Below are 19,002 nucleotides of genomic sequence, written 5' to 3' on the forward strand. Positions count from 1 at the left end.
TCACACGCTTTCGCCCGCAGCCGAGTCTACGGATGAGGAGCGCGAGGTTGCGAAGGTCAGCTCGAGAAGAGCTTCGCCGCCGCCTCTCGCTTTCCCTTCCGCCTCGCTCGCCTCACTTGCTGGTTCATCTCGCACGCTCAGTCTCTGCTCATCGTCGCACGCCGCTACGACAGACCGGACCTTCGTCACCGCTTGAAGTGGAGGTTGCTCGACCCGATCCGCTCTCTTCCTCGCTCTCCTCACTCGCTACAGATCCATATCCTACGATGCCCGCATTCTCACGCGCATTTCAGCTCAGCAAAGGCCTCAAGATCCCCGCCGTCGGACTCGGGTGCGTTCCCCTTCTCCTCCTCGAGTTGATCCCCACATCGCTTCCTGTGCTGACGAGACGAGCGAATGCGCGCAGGACGTGGAAGAGCGAGCCTGGACAGGTCAGAGAGGCTGTGAAGGTTGCGATCGGAGCGGGATACAGGTGCGTCGAGGTCCACTTGCTGTTCCTCCTCGAGAAGATGGGCTGACCTCACTTGCTCATCCGCTTCCTGCCGTTCCGTTTTGATCGTGCCCTTCCTCCCGCTCATGACGTGAAGGCACATCGACTGTGCGGCCATCTACGGGAACTGCGCCCAGCCTGAACTCGTCAAGGTGCGCTTACTTCCTCCCGCACCTGGTTCCCAGACACTATGAGCTACGCAGGACAGATGGCTGACTTGCTGTCTTCGCCGACTCTCCTCCATCCCGCAGTGGTCGCAAGGAAACGACGTTCTCCTCGAGTCCTACTCGCCCCTCGGCTCGACCGGCGCCCCTCAGATGGACGACAAGGTCGTCAAGGAGATCGCCTCGGCGCACGGTGCGACCCCAGCGCAGGTCTTGATTTCGTGGCAGGCCGCGCGAGGAATCGTCGTGTTGCCCAAGTCGGTCACGCCCGAGCGGATCAAGAGCAACTTTGAGGGTACGCCGCTCGCTTTCTTCCTCGCTCTCCTTCCGTTGACCCTTGCGAGCTGACTTACTAAACCGACTGTCGTCGCAGAGGTTGAGCTGACGACGGACGAGATCACCCGCCTCGAGAAGCGTGCGCTCGAGTTCGGCACGAAGCGGACGGTCGACCCGTCCGAGGGATGGGGCGTGCCCGACCTTTGGGAGGACGTGCCGGACGCAAAGCTCTAGACGAAGCCGGAGTAGACGTACGAATGATTTATTCGTCTGCAAAAGGAGGAGTTTGGATCGTCCAAGTCTCCGTTCGAGTCTCCGGCTTAACCCGTTCGACTCGCAGTGTCCTCGTCGATGTCTGTATGCCGCCGGATCCTTCGAAAGCGTCGCAGTCGTCGAGCGAGGTCCTTCTGTTCGCCCCTCGACCAAACTTCGTCGTCGCGTGCCAGTCGCGCTCTTGCCGCTCGCTCACGGCGCTGGCTCACGCTAGGTAGGCGCACACGCTGCACGGACAGGACTACAGCTACTCTAGACACGCTCTGCACGCCGTCGCACACCCACCCGCGCTCGCCGCCAATCCGCCAGTCTTCTCGCTCGCTCGCTCGCTTCATCGGCACCCGACCTCCATTCTCCTCCCTCTAGAGCGCCACGAAGCGACCCATGCCACACCAGACACGCCATCTCCTGATCCTATCCACCCTCGCACTCCTCGTAGCGACGAGCGAAGCAGTCGCGCACCACCCTCGCGCTCAGCCCACTTCGTCCGTCCGTCTCGCCGAACGAGGGTTCTGGTGTGGTGTGTTGGGACTGGGATGCTCGGAGAGTAGTGCAGCGCCGAGCGGAGTCAGTGCGACGGCGAGCGGAACGGCGGCGACGGGTTCGGCGGCGAGCGCGAGCGGGACGCTGGTGTCGGCGACGAGCGATGCGAGCGCTAGTGCGACGTCCGCTTTGACGAGCGCGACGTCGGCCCTCACGAGCAGCGCGTCGAGTACGTCGATGCCGTCTTCGACGCCGAGCACGCCGAGCAGCACGAGCTCGTCGACGTCCTCGCCGACTTCCTCTCGCACTTCTTCTTGTGCGTGGACGGTCCTCTCCTCTTGCCTGTGCTGTCGCTGACTCACTTGCTCGACAGCGTCTGCCGTCTCCATTGTGACAATCACGTCCGTCGTGACGAACTCGGACGGGTCAAGTTCGACAATGTTGCAAGAATCGGCGAGCGCCGTGCCCGTCAAGAACAACACGAGCAGCGGTCCTTCTGGCAAGACGTGGGGCATCATTGGCGGTGTCATCGGAGTGCGTTCGCTTTTCCTCCACACGTGAATCTAGCTTCGGGAGTTGACGAAGAAAAGCTACTTCGCAGGGCGTCGCCGTGGTCGTTGTCGGCTGCCTCCTCTTCTGGCGCCTAACCCAACGACGTTTCTCCAACCTCGACCACGACATCGGCGAGATCAAGTGGCCCGAACTCCAGCCGGACGGGGGCGAGACGAACCTCTCCACGCTTAACCCTCCCGCGACGCGCAAGACGGGCGGTGCGGGGGTGGAGATGGAGAAGGACCGGGAGTTTGGGTACGAGACGGATGAGGACGAGTTTGGGAGGCCGCATGGGACAGCTGGAGGAGCGGAGTGGGACGCTGGAAGTCCGAGGTTGGGCTATGGCCCGAATGGGAGCGAGCAGTTCTGTGAGCGTGGAGGGGGACCGAGGGCGCAGAGTCCGTATGAGCTCGCGTACGCGGGTGCAGGAGCGGGCGCGTACGGCGGGAGCTATTGTGCGTTGTCTTCTCACCTATTCGCCGTTCGGTTCTTCTCAGGCTGACATCTCTTCATTCCGCAGACGACCCGTACCTTGGTACCCCGGCCCCATCGCACCTCCCTCCGGGCGCCGCCGCAACCGCCATCGACCCTTTCGCGAACCCTCCCACAACGAACAACCCTCACCCCTCCGCTCCACCAGCGATCGTCTATCCCCCACCCTCGCACCAGCACCCCTCGTACCCGAACCCGTTCGCAAGCAGCGCAGACGACGTACCCCTCACAGCTGCGCAGGTCCCGCGGGCGGGATCTCCTGCGGTGGCGGCGGGAGGGATCCCTTACAATGCGAGGGCAGGCGCGATGAGTCCCAGTCCGCGGTACTAGACGAGGCGCGAGCGGACAGACAGTTAGGCTTATTGAACGGAGACGGATCGGGCTGTTTATCCCTTGTTGTAGAGTCGTTCATCCCGCCAGACTTGGCTTTCTTCGCATGCTCGTGCATTTCTATCGTTCAGCCTCGGCATCGTCGTCTCTCGACCGACAGAGGGGTGTTTCAATCGCTGTCAATCTCCATCACGCCGAGCTTCGGCCCGCCTACACCTGTCTTGCTCGTCGCAGATCCCGCCGTCTTCCGCCTCTTGACCTGTCTCTGCTCCTCCTTCGCCGCCGCTTCCTTCTCGTCCTCATCCGAATCGAGCTCCAACACTTCCACCTCTCCGCTCAAGCCCGTCTTCCTCAAGCCCTCGCTCATCCCCTTCCGCCCGCCTGTCGAGCCAGAACTAACCGGTTCAGGCTTGACTCTCGTCTCCCTCTTCTCCTGATGCTGCTTCTTCGGCTTTTTCGCAGCGCGGGATTCCTCCTCCATGGCCCGCAAAGCCTCTTCCTCGTCCTCGTCCGCTCCTCCTGCAGCCTCAGCAGCGAAGAGATCCGCTTCGTCGATTTCAAAGTCGCCGTAGTCGGACGAGGGGGCTTTGGGTTTGGGCTGGATCTGAGCATGTGAGTGAGCGTTGCGATCGGGAGGCGGTTGAGGGTTGGCGGCAGGAGGTTGAGGTTGAGCGGCGTGGGCGGGAGGGGCGTCGTCGGGATGAGGGAGGGGGTCTTCGCTACATGCATGGCAGCAGAGTCAGTACGCGTTGACCAGGAGACAGGGCCAAGGGACGAACCCAAGCCGTTCGCGCAAGCTATTCTCAACGATCCACTCCTTGACCGCCTCGATCTCTTCAACTTGGTAGCCCTTGACGACCGTGTTGTTGGGCGTGAGCATGAGGATGCCGTTGACAAAAGGAACGTCGTGGATGAGGAGCTGTGCAAGAGAGATCAGCACCGTGCGGGAAACGGAGAGAGCGGGACGCGCCGCACCTTTGTACCCAGCTTGATCTCCTCCAACCCGAGCCCAAACACCTGTCTCAGTTCGAAAGCCTGGACCTCGGTGTCTCCATCACTCAGCACAAACTTGCCGCTCCCACGCGGGAAAGGCGGCTCAACGCCCGCCGGCAAGATCTTCTTCTTCGCTTCGTCTTCCTCTTCCTCGTCGAGATCCATGATTCGCCCTCCTCCTGCGTTTGCGCCCTTCGCGCGGACCCGCCGCGCTTCTTTCTTCTCCTTCAGAACTTCCTGCAGCTGTGACGCCGAATGCGCGATATCGTCCACCCGCTGTACCTGGAACAACACGCCCGCCTTTTTCGCTCCGCCGGTGAAGAGGATCGTTCGGTCAGAGGCAGGGTGGAGAGTCATCAACTCTGCTCGGCGAGATGGGGAGGGGAGGACGGAAGTCGAGAGATCGGACGAGAGAAGCTGGACTTCGACGGCCTTGATCAAGCCTGGGACAGTCGCTGCGGCCGGGTCGTTGGCCTGGAGACATGTAGTAGTCAGTTCAGCCTCCGCTACAGTGCCCAGCGAGCCACGCACCTGGAGATACTCGACGCAAGCCTCGAGCCACTCTGGGTTGAACTGGAGGGTCGGGTACGACGAGCGGTACCACGCGAGCAAGGCAGGAGGCAGATGAGGCATCCTCGAGCGTCAGTCAGCTGAGCATGGGCTGTGCGAAGCGGTGTGCGAGGTGTTCAGTCGATGGTTGAGCGAGGGCGACGCGACGGGGTGGTGAGATGTCAACTTCGAGTCGAGCTTGCGAGGCTTTCAGTGGGCGTTGCAGCGCTTCTAGACGAGGTGCAAGAGCGTGAAGATTGAGCGGAAGCCGCGCGAGCGGGAAGTGAGGCGAACAGACTGCCCTCTCTCCTCAGAGACCACAACTCAATGGCGGAGAAAGCACGATGCATCTGTACAACACGACGTACGACTCCACGCACGACTCCAACAAGCGATAAAGCACAACCCTCTTTCACCGCCCCGCCACGCGCTTCTTGACCGTCCCCGTCACCCGCCCGACACTCTTCTTCGTCACGCTGAACTGCAACCGGTTGACCTCGGCCTTCTTTGCCGCCGCGCTTTGGAGCGAGATTTGCGTCGAGTGTGCAGTAGATGCGCGCCGAGAGCGCGAGGAGGAGGAGGTCGAGGTGGACGAGGTCGAGGATTGGCGGGTTTGCGCGCGAGTCGTGCGCTTCGTTGCTTCGGTCGAGCGCGATGAGGTTGACGAGGTGGAGGACAGCGACGAAAGTGAAGACGTCGACGAGTTGCGCGTGAGCGCGCGGGCGGGCAGGCGAGGCTTCGGTGCGAGAGCAACAACAGCCGCGCTACCGGCTGACGATGCGGGCGATGCGGGGATGACGGGCGCACGCGTTGCGACTGTAGTAGGCATGGTCGAGAACGGTCGGACGACTGTAGCGCCGGGTGAGGCGAGGAAGCTGGATGCCGAGATCGAGGCCGCGGCGACTGGTTTGGGCGGCGGAGCAGGCGGTGCGGTGACAGGCAGTGGCGGGAGAGCAGCGTTAGGCGGAAGGCCGAAGAGGCGAGGGATATCGACGGGCAGGCCGTGCGTGCTGCTGGCCGGCAGTCGCTGGACCCCGCCCACCGGCAAAGACGCCCTCATCGCCGCCATCGTCGTCCGTCCCTTCGGCCTCTCCGGCTCCTTCCCCATCCCGTTGAACGCCGCCCGCGCCTTTCTCGGACTACTCGACGCCTCCTCGCGCTTCCGCTTCCTCTGCTCCTTCTCCTCCATCTCGACCTTCATCCGCTTCTTCTCGTCCTTGACAGCCTGCACAAACTGCTGGATGTCGCCCCTCAACCAGCAGTCAAACACGCCTGCCCACTCACGCGACGGCGTAGGAAAGTCGTAGTTGAGGTAAAGGGTGTGAATCGGAGGTGGACGTTTCTGCCGCGGACGCTTTGATGTCGCGCTTTGCTGAGAGGACGAGGGGAAAGCCGGGCTGGACGAAGGCGGGTCGTCGTCTTGTTCGGTCGTGGATGCGCTCTTCGAAGGAGGCTTGATGACCTTGGACAACTCGCGGACGAGCCGTTTCGTCCCCTTGACCTTGAGCGTAGTCCCGACGACAAGCAGCAAGTCCGGCCTCTGTCCCATCAAGTCGCGCTGGGTAATCTCCCCGACTCGTTCGCCATCCTTGTGCTCCTCGCCGTACAGCACCACGTCTGGCCGCAACATGCCGACACCACGGGACCGCTCGCCGGCTGCTGAGCGAGCCTGGTCGATCGAAAGACAGGAGGGACAGGCTGGCGCGGAGCCGGAAGCGAGGAGGTCGAGGTAGGGGTCGACTGGGGTGGTGAGCTTGCACGCGGAGCAGGACAGAGTTGCGAGGTGGCCGTGAAGGGGGATGACGCGGGGAATGGTCGAATGGGTCGGAGGCGGAGAGGCGGAAGACCGAGGAGTTGGGTACGAGGTCGAGGCTGTGGATGCTTGGGACGAGGAAGGCTGAAGAGGAACGGACGTCGGAGTCGAGTTGCCGGACAGACGGGCTTTCGAGGGGGATCGCCCGGCGCGACGAGGAGGAAGAGGGAGCGACTTGTCGCCGAGGCCGTACGTCAAGCCAGCCTTCTCCTCAAGGCAGTCGATGTTCCTGCGTCAAGCGAGCGTCAGCTTCGAGCGGTCTCGTGTGGGTGAAGATGCTGGACGCACTGGGTGTAGACGCGGAACAGCTTCCCCTCGTCATCCAGGTCCTTGAGCCACGCATGAAAGGCCGTCGGCTCGACCGCGTCCGTCTGCTTCTTCAACTCGGCAATCATGTTGTAGAAGATGGCCGCATTTGCCTCGGACTGTGGAACGCGAGCGAGGGTGTCAGTCAACATCGGTGAGAGCTGTCAGTTGGGCTGAGCACACCGAGAAGAGCCCGACATCAAACAGGTCCTTCCCACTCGTGAGCTTCGCATCCGGGTGCTGTTCCTTCAGGCTCTTGAAGAGACCGGCGCCAGAGCGGAAGTCGGGGATCCCAGAGGCAGTCGAGATGCCGGCTCCTGCTCGCAACGACCGTCAGCTCATTCGCTTGCATCGTGGCGTGTTCCAGTAACGCACCACAGACCACCGCCACCCTCTTGGCCTTGAGTACGGTGCGTGCGACGTGAGCGAGGTCGATGTTGGAGGACGTTGAAGAGCTCGCCGACGACGCCCCGCTCGACCCGCCGGGCTTCGCTCCTGCATTCGAGTCGGCGCCTTGAGGAAGGAGGATCGTAGGGAAGGGCGGCAAGTCGGACTCAGAGGGGGGTTGGCCGTTACCGAACGAGAGGATTGGGAGAGGCGGGGTCGCCATCTCGCTCGCGCGGGCGGCTTGCGGGTGGTGCACGGCGCAATCGTCGAGCCAGCGTCTCTTGTTCGCAGGCTAGCGGCACAGCGAGCCACCAGAGCGAGTTGAAGCCGAGCAAGGTAAACAGCGAGTGGGAGAGGTTGAGCGATCAAGGGTTGGCGAGTGTCCACGTCCTTCAAGTCGCTCGTCGGGGGCTAGCGTGGCTTCAGAGAACTGCTACAGAGTCCAGCAGACAGCGACCCTCATCAACTTGGCGAACGAAGCTCTCGCCAGCAGGATCCGCCAATCCTCGCGCGCTCCCTGATGCTCTCGCGACGATGCTCGCGCAGAAGGCGACTCTGAGACGGTCGACAAGACCGGATTGACTATTTGACAATGCAGTTCGCGGAGAAGAAGAAAACGATTGAGGCGAGATCGTGCTGTCAATGTGCTGTAGACGTTGTGCACACGAAAGCATCAGTCCAAGGCTTCTTCAGAGGCGCAGTCAGGCGTACCGATACAGTCGAGCACGCGATAGTACACGCACCGATCGTCCAAGACCGCGAGCATTGAGAGGACCGACAGGGAGGTCATTCGAGGAAAATCGTTCCGTCACTTCGCCGCTTCCAACTCTTTGCGGAACCACTCCTGAACCGCCGCCGACGCAGGGATGACGGTGGAGTTTGGCATGCCCGCATTCGGACGAGGCACGCCCGGCGTCGGCACCTCGAGAAACACAAGGTCGAAGCCTCGGGGCTGCAAGGCGACCGGCATGCCCAGGATCCATGCGGGCGCACTCGGCTTGTACGTCCGAGCTTCATACAGGACGTTTAGCGTCCTATGGAAGTCAAGCGTCGGAAAGATGTCCCGGCGCAGATCCGACGACTTGCGGTACATGCCGTCGCTGAGGTACTTGTACGCATCTCCAACAGTGCGACCCATGTAGAGGATGTAGTCGTTGAACGTATAAAAGTTGCCGCTTGATGGAGCGTAGGACGGGGGAGCTGTACTGACTTCGGGGAGGAAGAGCGAAGGCATGTGCGTCCTGGTTGCCTCGTCGGCTTGCGTCGGCCCTCCCGCCGTCTGGGCTGATGCATCTGATGCCGAACTCGGCGCGACAGAGCTACCCGGCGTCACACGACGCATCGGAAGCTGGAAAAGCTTGTCCAGATCCTCCGGTTGTGGCGGCGGCACGACCTCGGAGTACGGCGGCAGATGTGTCTCCGGGCAAGAGGGACGCTCCTTCGGCGTCAGGTACACGCGAGGCGAGGAAGCAAAGCGAGTGCTCGGGACTTGGCAATGAGCGCTGTTCAAGACACGTATAAGCGGCAGCGACGCAGGAAGGACTTGGTGCACGCACGTGAAGGCTTCGAGCTCGTTGTCAGGCCAGAGATCGATGACCCAAAAGGCGATCCTCAGGAAATTGCGCAACTGGCCTTGATACCTGTCCTGTCTTGGGGAGGTCGCAAAGCAGGTGACGATGTTCTTGATCCGGCGGTTGAAGACGTGTGGCAATGGCTGCTCAGGTCTGCAGGGATCAACATCGACGAGCACAAGAATGGGTCGGAGCGGGACGATGTCGCGTGTCTTGAGCAGGTTGAGCGGAATGTCGAAGAAAGCGCCCTCCTCGCAGAAGAGGTCAAAGTCGTCGCGACCTGTTTCGGTCACGATGACGGGCTCCTTGCGCTCAAACTTGAGCGCCTTCAGGTACCGCAGGGAGCGAGATTTGCCTGCCGAGAACCAGGTTAATCAGGATGGAACAGACGTGAATCGACTATCGTCTCCACGCACCAGCGCCCGACTGTCCGTAGATGAGGAAGCCGCCGACGGTGTGGCCAGTCGCTCCGACATAGACCTCGAGAGCAGCATCGATCCGTTCGTACTCGGCCCTGACGAGGTCGGGGAAGGGCGGGTCGAGCTGGTCAGACTCGTCCGCGAGGTAGGCGAGATGCAGAACACCGCCGGTGATGCGGCCGTTCGGCTGACCCCAGTAGTCCGTGTGCAGCGCCTTCTGATGCTTCTGGATACGGTTCAGCTGCTCATCGCGGGCAGCGCGGTTGCGAATGGTCTGCATCGACTGCTCGTCGAACCAGGAAGAAGCGAGAGCAGTAGACGGGTTCGAGACAGCCATAGCGTGCGTCAGCACTGACAGGACCTTCGAAAGCGAATCGCGAGTGAGTGGACGAGGAGAGGGCGTTGAGCGATGAGAGTTGGAAGAGACCACCTCGCCGTGTCGCTCGACGAGGGTCGCTGGGATGTCCATTGACCTCGACTGGAGCCTGGTAGACGCCACCCTCACCCAGTCGGCCACCGCTTTCCTCGCCAACGCGTTTGACGCCGCTCCTCGTCCCGACTTTCTCGGCCCGCTCAGCGTCACGACGTTCTCGTTCGGCGATACGGAGCCGCAGATCGAGCTACTGGACATACGAGATGTGCAGAAGGAGTTTCTTGCGGCGGAAGATGGCGACGAGGATGAGCTGGTCGCGCCGAGGCCGGGAGGACTTGCAGGACAAAGAACTGCTACGGCGGATGCTGGAAGGGCGTTCAACGGGTCGGGAGTCTCGCCGTCAGAGTCGCCAGACGAGCTCTTCCCACGAAGACCGTTCCCGTTCTCGCCGACAGGATCTGTCACGGGCGTCCTTCCTACTCCTCAACCTCCTTCCGCCGCACTATTCGCCCCCGGCTTGCACAGTCATTCCATCCCTTCCGCCGCAGCGACACCTTTCGGCCCGAGGTCACGAAGCCGATCCCACTCGCCTGCTCCGCCTCTACGAGCAAACCTCTTTCTCCCCGATCCTCCGTCCTTGGGACTCGCTGGAGCCGGTCTTCATACAGGCGGAGGCCATTCTCGTTCGCATTCTCAGCAAACCCACCCTCACTCGTACGCCCCACCATCGCCGACCCCCTCGCATTCATCCCTTCCCTATCAACCCGCCGCTTCGTCTGCTCCCTCTCCATCTTTCCAACTCCACCTCCGCGTCTCCTACTCCGGCAACCTCTCTCTCGGTATCTCGACTTCCCTCCTGATCAACTACCCCTCGCCAGGCTTCATGAGCCTACCGCTCGAATTGACCGTCACCGGACTGGCGTTCGAGGGCGTTCTCATCGTCGCTTTCGAAGGCGGTCGACGGCGTCTTCACCTCTCGCTCGTCGAAGCAGCCGACTCAGATCCGGCTATCACGCCCGGTCGGAGGCCCAGCGGCACCTTCAGCCGACCAGCAGGACTCGGACCAAATGCCGCAGGGCTCAAGCCAGTCGCCAGCGTAGGCGCCCGCATCCTCCGCTCGGCGCAGGTTGAGAGCGAAGTCGGGCAGGCCGACAAGCATGTCCTGAAGAACGTGGGCAAGGTGGAGAAGTTTGTGCTGGAGGTCGCGAGGAAGACGCTCGAGAACGAGTTGGTGTTCCCGTGCGTCGCGCTCGCTAATTTTCCGCCGGAGGGCAATTTCGCTGACCTGTTCCCCTGCCTCTCTTCCGCAGAAACTTCCAGTCCGTCCTGTACTAGTCCCAGCTGTAGCCGTCTCTCGTCCTTGTTGCCGCATTATCTTCCTCTCTCTTAATCCGTATCAACTTCGACCGCAACTCGCATCTTGTTGCACGCTCTACGTCTCGAGAGCCATCGCTTGGACGTCCGCCTCTTCGCCCGCCTCCTCCTCGCGGTCCTTCTCGGCGTCCGTTAGGCCGAAGCATTCCTCGATCTCCTCCAGCTCGTCAGGCGAGACGTCCTCGAGGATCTCCTGCGCCAAGTCTGCAGTCGCGATGAGATGCGATCAGTGCAAGTTCGGCTAGAGAACGCAGCGCGACTCACAGCCGAGCTCGACCAGCACTCTCCGCTGCTCGCTCCCCTGCTCCGCCCAGCTCGGCATCGCCCCTTCCGTGCTCCCTTCGTCCTCAGCCTCACCACCGAGCGTGGCAAACGCAACGGTGCCGAAACATGCCATGAAGAGGTCGTTGACCGCTTGGCGCTGGTAGGCCTGCTGAGGCGTTTGGGCGGTGCCGGCGGAGGTCGTGGAGGCAAGTGTAGAAGGACCGGCAAGAAGCTCGGCGATCGGGACGGAGTGAGGGGCAAGTGAGAGGTAGTAGAAGAGGTGGATGAGGCGCGATAGGCGGGCAACGGTGCTGTGGGACCACGGAGCGCACGGTCAGCGATTGTACCCCAGGCAATTTCAGCCGCGCGTGAGAGACGTACCGGTCCAGCATCGCCCTCTGCTTTCCGCCCTCCGAGATATCTCGACCGTCGTGCTCCCAGGTAGTCCGCACATCCGGCCACATTTTCGCGAGTAGCTCGGGGACGAAGGCGGCGCTCTGTGCGAAGAGGCGGATGGCGTCGTCGTGCGAGGCGAGGAGGATCGAGGCGAGCGTGAGTATGGTCGAGTCGAATGCGGAAGCCTGAGCGAGAGATTGGTTAGGATGCCGGACGACGGACTTCAGGAGCTAACGCACGGTGATAGAATCGGTTCGAGGCATGACGAGCAACGTCGCGAGACGGTCGACTAGCGGGATGCGACTTGACCGCACATCGGCCATCTCGTAAAACTTGATGCCGAGGATCGAACGGAAGAGGGGCGGTCCTGCAATCGTACGTGTCAGCACAAGAGTAGAGGCAAGCGGAGCGTCCGGACGCACGGCACGCGAGTGATGCCAGCAAGCGAACGCTCGCGAGCGAGATGGGAAGCGGGTGGTTCGGATCGAGAAGAGTTGCCACAGCGTTCGGCGTTTGTAGGAACGCCTTGAAGCTGCGAGCGAGCGTAAAGCGTTAGCGACGGTGTTACTCAGATGTAGAAAGAATGAGGCACACCTTTCCTCCGCCAACCTCGTCTCCTCACCAACGCCCAACTCGACTTCCTCGCCCTTCCGTACCGCGAGACACCTCCAAGCAACACCTTCGAGCACTCCCAACACCGCCTCCAGCAGCGCACCCCGCTTCCCCTTCTCCAGCTGCACCCGCTCCTGCGCATCATCCTCCGCCTTGGCGGCTGTCGAGGCAGACGAGGTTCTTGCGACGCGAGCCTTGCGAGAGCGAATCGCTGCGGGACGAGTCGTGAGGGTTGAGCCGGCAGGACCTGAGCCGCGGGGGAGGAGAGAGTCGCGGGACGGCAGTTCGGGACGGCCGTAGCGAGCGATGATGCGGCCGAGGAGGACAAGGAGTGGCACGGGGGCCTGCGACTGTTGGACCTGCTGCGTTGCAGCGTGACCGTTCGGTCGCATTGACGGCGCAGGCGTGACCGCGCAACAGGCGAGCGCGAAGGTCGGGAAGAGGAAGGCGAGATGCGCCATCAGCTTCAACAGCGCCGTCATCGGTCCCGACAGTGTCGCTGCCTCGAGCACTTGCAAGAGAGATGCGAAGTGGCTGGCGAGGCCGTACGCGAGGATGAGCGGCTCGAGCATCGGGTGCGCGCCGTCGAGGGAGTAAGCGCGGCCGAGGCTGAATGACGTTGGGAGGACCGACGAGGTCGACGAAGAAGAAGACGAAGAGTACGGCGAGGAGTGAGGGTCGAGTCGACGCCCGAGGAGTGTGAAGAGGTCGCGGGTGATCGACTCGTACTCGGCTGCGAGGGCGGCGGGAGTTGAGTAGGGGAAGCGGAGGTTCATGAGTGCGTGAAAAGTCGGATGAGGCCCAGAGGATTGCGAGGCAGACGCTTGCTGCGCTGCAGTCGCCGCGGCCGTAGAACTTCGCCCGCCGAATGTCGAAGAGTGGGCGTTGCGGGCGCTGGAAGTCGCTCGGGCCGTGCTCGCGTGCGTTGCAGCGTATGTTGCCGGTCGTGTTGGGACGGTTCCGGGTTTGGTGAGCACCTCCGCCGGCTCGGTGTCGATCGGCGCAAGGGAGGTGTGCGTGAACACCGCCGCGACGAGTTGCGATCGCGTATCACGCTGCTCGGCAAGCCACTCCCACTGAAGCCCGCCGATCGCTTCGTCCTCCTCCTGCACCATCGACAAATCGCCATGTTCGAAGCCGCCCAAGTCCTGCCCATCTTCCTCGACGAGCATTTGGTCGCTCGTCTCGCCGTTGTCGAGTCTCCTCCGCTTCGTCGGCGTTGTAACCGCAGCTTCGCGTCGCACACCCACGCTCACAGCCTGCTTCGGCGGTCCCATCGAGCCCTCACGCTCCACACCGTCCCGCGCCTTGCCCTTCTTGCCCGCTGCTGCAGTCGATCCAGCCGTGAACGAGTTCTGGAAGTTCGAGAAAGTAGACGGAGGCGGACCGGCTGGTGGCGCAGGCGTCTTCGGCTGAGCGACCCCGTTAGGACGCTCCGAGGCGGCGCGACTCGAACGGCGTAGCGATGGACTGGCTGGCACATCTCGCGAAGCTCCTGGCGCCGCGCTCGCTCCACGCGAGTAGAACCTCGCTGCTTGAGCGCTTCCGAGATTCGGATGGTTCGGGTGGTGGTAGTGTCGCTGACTCTGCGCGGAGGAAGGGCCGGCAGTCGCGAGTTCCTGACGGCGGAAGACCTCCTCGATCTTGAAGCGCTCGAGAGCTTGCTTGTGCTCGCGCTCCTTCGCTTCGAGCTGCTCGGCCAGCTGAGCCTTGTCGCGCTGCTCATTCTTGAGTGCGAGAGCGTGGGCGGACTCAGCCTGTCGGGGCAAAGCGATGATCAGACTGAAAGTGCGCGCGGGCAGAAGAGGAATTCAGCAAACGCACCTTGCTCAGCCGGTTGCGGATGATTGAGTTCTCGCCAGACTTGGTCATGACCTGCTTCTTGAGCTCCTCCTCCATCTTTCGCGCCGCGTCAAGCGCCTCTTGAAGCTGTGTGCGTCACCGTTTCCGCATATCAGCCACGGGGTAGGCGCATACCCAGGTCATATTCAGAGAGGCCCGAAGCGCACCTTCGCCTTTTCACGCCTCAGCGCCTCCAGCTCACGCTTCTCCACTTCAGACATGCCGGTTCCTCCCGCTGCATCATGCGAGCCGAGACTCCTTGACCGAATTGCCGCCGCTGATTCCGAAGCCGCTCGAGCGAGAGGTTGAGGCTGGCTCAGCGCGACTTGCGGACGGTGTTGAGGCACTGGCGGAGGAACAGAGGGTTGTCGCACGGCTGGCTGGACGGATGGTTGTCGAGTGGTTGCCGCATGGTGCTGATGCTGGACGGGAGGGTGCGCAGGAGCGGCTGGACGAGGAACGGGGGGAGGAGGAAAGGCGATAGTCGTCCCGCGCTCCGGCTCAGTCCTGTAGATCGTCCCCGCCGTAGTCGCCCCATTCCCATTGAGCTGTCCGCCGTCCAGGACGCGAATCTCAGGCAAATCCTCGTCGACATCCTGGACTGCCTTGGCCTGAGGAGCGGGAGCAGCGGGAGGACCGTTGACCCTCGCCCGTTTCCGAGGCGGCGGTTGCGGCGGTCGCAGGATCCCACCTGGTCTAGCCGTTCCGAGCGGAAATTGCGTCGACTGAGGGAACTGAGATGGTCCTGGAGGGGGAGGAGCGAGAGGTCGTCGCTGTTGCTGCTGAGCGAGTCGCTGGGGCTCGACTGGCGGCGGTGCAGGCTTTGGCGGTATCTGAGAAGCCCTCGGGACCTGCAATCCCTGCCCCTGCGCTGCGCCAGCCTGTGTCGCGCCGTCGAGTTGAGCGAGGAGCGAGGGGTCGGTCCAGTCGAGGTCGTCGAGGCCGTCCTGCAGCTCAAAGTCCTCGTCGTCGTCTGCCATGGCGCGCAGCGAGTCCTACAGCATCCACAGCGAGCCGGAGCGAGAGTGCGAGCGAAGTGCGAGAAGTCAAAAGAGTTGGCTTTCATCGGGACGCGTCTTGTGCAGCGAGAAGTAACGGGCAGACTGGGACAACAAGCAGGTGTAGCAATGCAACGGAAGGAAGACTAGGGGCGCGCGACGGGGACGAGCGACGCTTCAACCGAGAACCTGCGGACCCTTCTTCTTCGTTTTCCGCTTCTTGTTGAAGTTCCGCCAGTCGTGCACGCGGTCTTCGCGCGTCTCTGCGCAGAAAGGAGGGCTTGAGTCATCTGTGACAAAGCAAAGTGGAAGCAAGAAGCAAACGCACCCTCCCACCGCTCCTTCTCCTCCATCTTGCGCTTCTTCTCGGCGACGGCATCCTCGACACGCTTCGCCTCCGCTCCTTCCGCGATCATCGTCATCTTCTGAACCCTGTGGAAGGCGTGTCCCCCGTTATCAGTGCCCGATACGGAGAAGGCGATCAGGACCGAGACGAGTGAACACAGCTGGACACACCTCCTCCGTCTCAGCTCGTCCTCAATCAGCAAGTCCTTAGTCTTCTTCCGCACCCGCTCTTTCAAGTCCGGAGCTGGCAGCTTGGGGGGCCGCAATCGCTCATCGTCGTCGGGCGTTTCTCGCGGGATGCCAAGTTCGCGGAGAACAAGCATGCGAGCGTCCGTGATCGTCTCGTCAAGCGGTTTGCGTTTTGCCGGGTCGGAAAGCTCGGTTTGCGCCTGTGGAAAACGACGTCAGTCCGCGTGACAGATGGTCTGGCCAGGTAACAAGACGCACCTTCTTCAGCAAGTCGAAAGCCTCGATACCGCGCGGGTGCTTCAGCTTGTCCGGGTGGATCAGCAAGGACTTCTTGCGATAAGTCTTCTCTGCACCGCGACAACAGAAGCGTCGTTAGTCAGGCCGAGCAGCTCCAATCGGAGGAACCAGGGTGGACGAACGAATGTCGCTGTCGGTCGTCCCCGCAGACGGCATCCAGTTGAGGTCGAGGATCTCGTACGGGTTCAGCTTGAACGCTCCAAGCACTCGCAAGACCTGCAAGACGGTCGAACAGGCGTGAGTTCTCCTTGTCGCCGCCAGCTGATGAAGGACGACGGGGACGTACCTCTGCCTCTCGCGCGACCTGCGATGCCTCCTGATTGAAGATACGGTCCAGTTCTGCATCGTCGAACAGATCTGCGTCCGCGGCCGTCGCTGTTGAGGACGTCGCGGGTCCTTTGCCCTTGTCGAGGGTCGACGATGAGGCGCTCGCACGCGATGCGGACGAGCCAGAGCCGTTCGCATGTGCTGCAGACATCCTAGCAGGCGTATCGGCGGGCTCGCAAGCCTCCCAAGCGGGTGTCAAGTAGCCGTTCTCTTCCAAGCCCCACTCTTCCTTGTTCGCGTGAGAGGGTCCCGCTCGCACTGCTCCGATGGGTGCACAGCTGCATCCGAGGATACCCTCGCCCATACCACAACAGCTCTTACGGAACCGCACGCCCGGCAAACCACAGTGGGCCATCACAGACCTCACCGTCCACACCCCTTCGACCGCGTCTCCAGCTTCCAACACGCAACAAGGGCCGCAGTCGAGATGGCGAACGAAGGAATTCTACGCGTACTACCTTGTCTTTGCGCTGGTGGTCCCGCAGATGTGGAGGATCGGGTGCAAGGCGACACGAGGTGCGTTCGCAGCAGGCAACCTTCTCCGACGTCTTGCGGGCTGACAGGCGTCCGTTTCCGCAAACACAGCGACGAGTGAGGGATACTGGAAGTATGCGGGGCGGCTACGAAACGGATGGCTGTTTGGGTGGAAAGTCGTGCGTTCAGTTCTCTCTACTTTGCATCCGTTGTTGCCTCAGCAGACGGGCGTCAAGCGCGGATCTGGCCACTCGATTAGGAGCTGACCACACTGCATTCTCAGGACGTCACCGACGCGCAATACTTCCTCTTCCGCTCGAAGCTTCCCCTCCTCGTCGCCCTTATGCTCTTCCACCTCTCCCTCTCGCACGCCTTCCGCTTCCTCGCTCGCCGTCTCTCGCCTTCCAACAACCCCTCTTCCCCCCACTTCGATGCCAAGCGCGCCCGTGACGCCCGAGCAGCCTTTAGCGCCTTTTTCAGCGTCGCCCTCCTCGCCGTCCTGCACGGCTCGAGTCTACCGAAACTTCTCATCATTCTTGGCATCAACTACCGCATCGCTATGCTCGGGGGATCGTTGTCCAGCCTGAGCAAGCGGAGAAGATGGACAAGGGAGTGGACGCCGTACGCGACTTGGGCCTTCAACGTTGCGATCTTGTTCGCAAACGAGATCTGCTCGGGATACAAGTGGGGCTCGCTGAACTTCGCGCTCTCGTGGCTCGTGCGTGATCCCTTCCCCTAGCACTGCATACTCGCTGACGAGACTCCTGTTCACGCAGGACGATTATGGCGGCCTCCTCCCTCGCTGGCACATCAGCTACAACATCTCGATGCTCCGCCTCATCAGCTTCAACATGGAGTACTACTGGGCGTGGTCGGCGAAGATTGCGGAAAACGAGGGAGAAGCGGGAGAGGGCTTGCCGGAGCCGCCGACGAGTCCGAGGGTCAAGGTGAGTGAGGCGCTCGAGGTGCGAGAAGCAGTCCTGCACACCTGTGTGATGCTTACGCTAGATATGCGCGTACTCGCAGGCCGCGCAGCAGTTCCAGTCGCCGCCCAAGACCTCTTCCTCGACAGTCGCGCCTGATCCTACTCCTTCAGCCTCAAGCTATTCCTTCATCCATTTCATCGCCTATGTCCTCTACCCGCCACTATACCTGGCCGGCCCAATCATGACATACCCTTCCTTCCTCGCTCAACTCGCGCCGTCTGCCCAACCTGCTTCGTCCGGAAACGGAGGCGCCTCTACTCCCGTTATGGAACTCGCTACCGACCCACTCCTTCTCTCCGCGTCTTCCACCAGTCTCAACCGTCTCTCTACCCGGCCCGCGCCGAGCGAGACCTCCCCTCGCGCACTTCTCTCCTACACGACCCGCTTTCTCTCCTGCCTCCTCACGATGGAGCTTCTCCTCCACTCGATGTACGTCGTCGCGCTCAAGGACTCGGGCAAGGGCTGGTGGAACGGAATGACGCCTGCGGAGGTCAGCATGGTCGGATTCTGGAATCTGATAGTTGTCTGGCTGAAGGTGCGTCTTCGCCGTCCTCATCCTGCCTGCGTCCAGCTGACAGGGCGAGCACGCGCAGCTCCTACTGCCTTGGCGTCTCTTCCGCCTCTGGGCGCTGCTGGACGGCATCGTCCCGCCCGAGAACATGATCCGCTGCATGGCGAACAACTATTCGACGCTCGGATTCTGGCGGAGCTGGCACCGCAGCTACAACATGTGGGTGGTCAGGTGCGCTCTCTTCCGCTTCTCCCATCGCGGCGACCGACGCTGATGACTCTCAACAGGTACCTTTACATCCCGCTGGGCGGATCCGCCCGCCCGCTCCTCGCAACTCTCGGCGTCTTCACCTTTGTTGCGCTATGGCACGACCTTCGCCTGCGATTGCTCATCTGGGGCTGGGGCGTCACGCTCTTCGTCGTGCCCGAGATGATTGCTCGCAAGGCTGTGCCGTACTCGAAGGTGCGCCGAAACTTGCCCGTCTCACGAGGCTGAGCTGATGCTCAGATCTGCGCGCAGTACGGCACGAAGCCTTGGTACCGCCACCTCGCTGCCATCGGAGGAGTCGCCAACGTTTTGCTCATGATGACGGCTAACCTCGTCGGATTCGTCGTCGGGGTCGACGGGGCGAGGGAGCTGTGGAAGGTCATGCTCGGCGGGTGGGAAGGTGCGTCCGTGACTCTTCCGACTCTAAGCACCTCGAGGCCTGACTCACTCGAAACCCACTTGGCACAGGCCGGCTCTTCCTGCTCTTCGCGAGTGCATGTCTGTTTGTTGCAGTCCAAGTCATGTTCGAATACAGGTGCGCCGGCTCTCCGGGACGGCAGCGCAGCAGTTGACAGCCCTTGCGCTCGCAGGGAGGAAGAGCGGAGGCGAGGGATCTCTCGAAAGTGCTGACGCAAGTAGCAAGGACACT

At 62.1% G+C, this 19,002-nt stretch overlaps 9 protein-coding genes across 9 annotated transcripts; 4 read left to right on the forward strand and 5 right to left on the reverse strand.

Annotated features, from left to right (window-relative positions):
• Positions 1-266: 266 nt before the first annotated feature.
• RHTO_03817 (aldo-keto reductase) lies at positions 267-1,164 on the forward strand (the record flags this gene model as incomplete). Its single annotated transcript, XM_016417486.1, has 5 exons — positions 267-331; positions 407-472; positions 588-642; positions 742-949; positions 1,028-1,164. 5 exons carry the CDS (start codon positions 267-269, stop codon positions 1,162-1,164), a joined length of 531 nt encoding a protein of 176 aa, XP_016271138.1.
• A 423-nt stretch (positions 1,165-1,587) lies between these two features.
• RHTO_03818 (uncharacterized protein) lies at positions 1,588-3,060 on the forward strand (the record flags this gene model as incomplete). Its single annotated transcript, XM_016417487.1, has 4 exons — positions 1,588-2,002; positions 2,060-2,220; positions 2,288-2,693; positions 2,759-3,060. The coding sequence occupies 4 exons, from the start codon at positions 1,588-1,590 to the stop codon at positions 3,058-3,060; spliced, it is 1,284 nt and encodes a 427-aa protein (XP_016271139.1).
• Positions 3,061-3,229: 169 nt separating this feature from the next.
• On the reverse strand, positions 3,230-4,686 carry RHTO_03819 (DUF1767 domain containing protein; the record flags this gene model as incomplete). The annotated part of the gene is made up of 4 exons (XM_016417488.1): positions 3,230-3,779; positions 3,840-3,979; positions 4,036-4,527; positions 4,585-4,686. 4 exons carry the CDS (start codon positions 4,684-4,686, stop codon positions 3,230-3,232), a joined length of 1,284 nt encoding a protein of 427 aa, XP_016271140.1.
• Positions 4,687-5,014: 328 nt separating this feature from the next.
• On the reverse strand, positions 5,015-7,331 carry RHTO_03820 (hst4 protein; the record flags this gene model as incomplete). Its single annotated transcript, XM_016417489.1, has 4 exons — positions 5,015-6,644; positions 6,704-6,840; positions 6,905-7,038; positions 7,097-7,331. The coding sequence occupies 4 exons, from the start codon at positions 7,329-7,331 to the stop codon at positions 5,015-5,017; spliced, it is 2,136 nt and encodes a 711-aa protein (XP_016271141.1).
• Positions 7,332-7,916: 585 nt separating this feature from the next.
• RHTO_03821 (uncharacterized protein) lies at positions 7,917-9,435 on the reverse strand (the record flags this gene model as incomplete). Its single annotated transcript, XM_016417490.1, has 3 exons — positions 7,917-8,610; positions 8,665-9,034; positions 9,096-9,435. 3 exons carry the CDS (start codon positions 9,433-9,435, stop codon positions 7,917-7,919), a joined length of 1,404 nt encoding a protein of 467 aa, XP_016271142.1.
• Positions 9,436-9,559: 124 nt separating this feature from the next.
• RHTO_03822 (mitochondrial inheritance component mdm12) lies at positions 9,560-10,806 on the forward strand (the record flags this gene model as incomplete). Its single annotated transcript, XM_016417491.1, has 2 exons — positions 9,560-10,710; positions 10,782-10,806. The coding sequence occupies 2 exons, from the start codon at positions 9,560-9,562 to the stop codon at positions 10,804-10,806; spliced, it is 1,176 nt and encodes a 391-aa protein (XP_016271143.1).
• A 97-nt stretch (positions 10,807-10,903) lies between these two features.
• On the reverse strand, positions 10,904-14,939 carry RHTO_03823 (uncharacterized protein; the record flags this gene model as incomplete). Its single annotated transcript, XM_016417492.1, has 8 exons — positions 10,904-11,049; positions 11,110-11,420; positions 11,491-11,690; positions 11,745-11,872; positions 11,928-12,037; positions 12,100-13,874; positions 13,942-14,046; positions 14,127-14,939. The coding sequence occupies 8 exons, from the start codon at positions 14,937-14,939 to the stop codon at positions 10,904-10,906; spliced, it is 3,588 nt and encodes a 1,195-aa protein (XP_016271144.1).
• A 195-nt stretch (positions 14,940-15,134) lies between these two features.
• RHTO_03824 (chaperone regulator) lies at positions 15,135-16,266 on the reverse strand (the record flags this gene model as incomplete). Its single annotated transcript, XM_016417493.1, has 6 exons — positions 15,135-15,220; positions 15,286-15,389; positions 15,474-15,691; positions 15,750-15,838; positions 15,911-16,004; positions 16,075-16,266. 6 exons carry the CDS (start codon positions 16,264-16,266, stop codon positions 15,135-15,137), a joined length of 783 nt encoding a protein of 260 aa, XP_016271145.1.
• A 115-nt stretch (positions 16,267-16,381) lies between these two features.
• RHTO_03825 (glycerol:H+ symporter Gup1) lies at positions 16,382-18,983 on the forward strand (the record flags this gene model as incomplete). Its single annotated transcript, XM_016417494.1, has 10 exons — positions 16,382-16,631; positions 16,701-16,768; positions 16,873-17,307; positions 17,366-17,536; positions 17,616-18,110; positions 18,169-18,317; positions 18,374-18,548; positions 18,606-18,753; positions 18,822-18,888; positions 18,944-18,983. 10 exons carry the CDS (start codon positions 16,382-16,384, stop codon positions 18,981-18,983), a joined length of 1,998 nt encoding a protein of 665 aa, XP_016271146.1.
• Between the last annotated feature and the right edge of the window lie 19 nt (positions 18,984-19,002).

The sequence above is a fragment of the Rhodotorula toruloides genome (genome assembly GCF_000320785.1).
Source record: "Rhodotorula toruloides NP11 unplaced genomic scaffold Scaffold23, whole genome shotgun sequence".
Taxonomy (NCBI): Eukaryota; Fungi; Basidiomycota; class Microbotryomycetes; order Sporidiobolales; family Sporidiobolaceae; genus Rhodotorula; species Rhodotorula toruloides.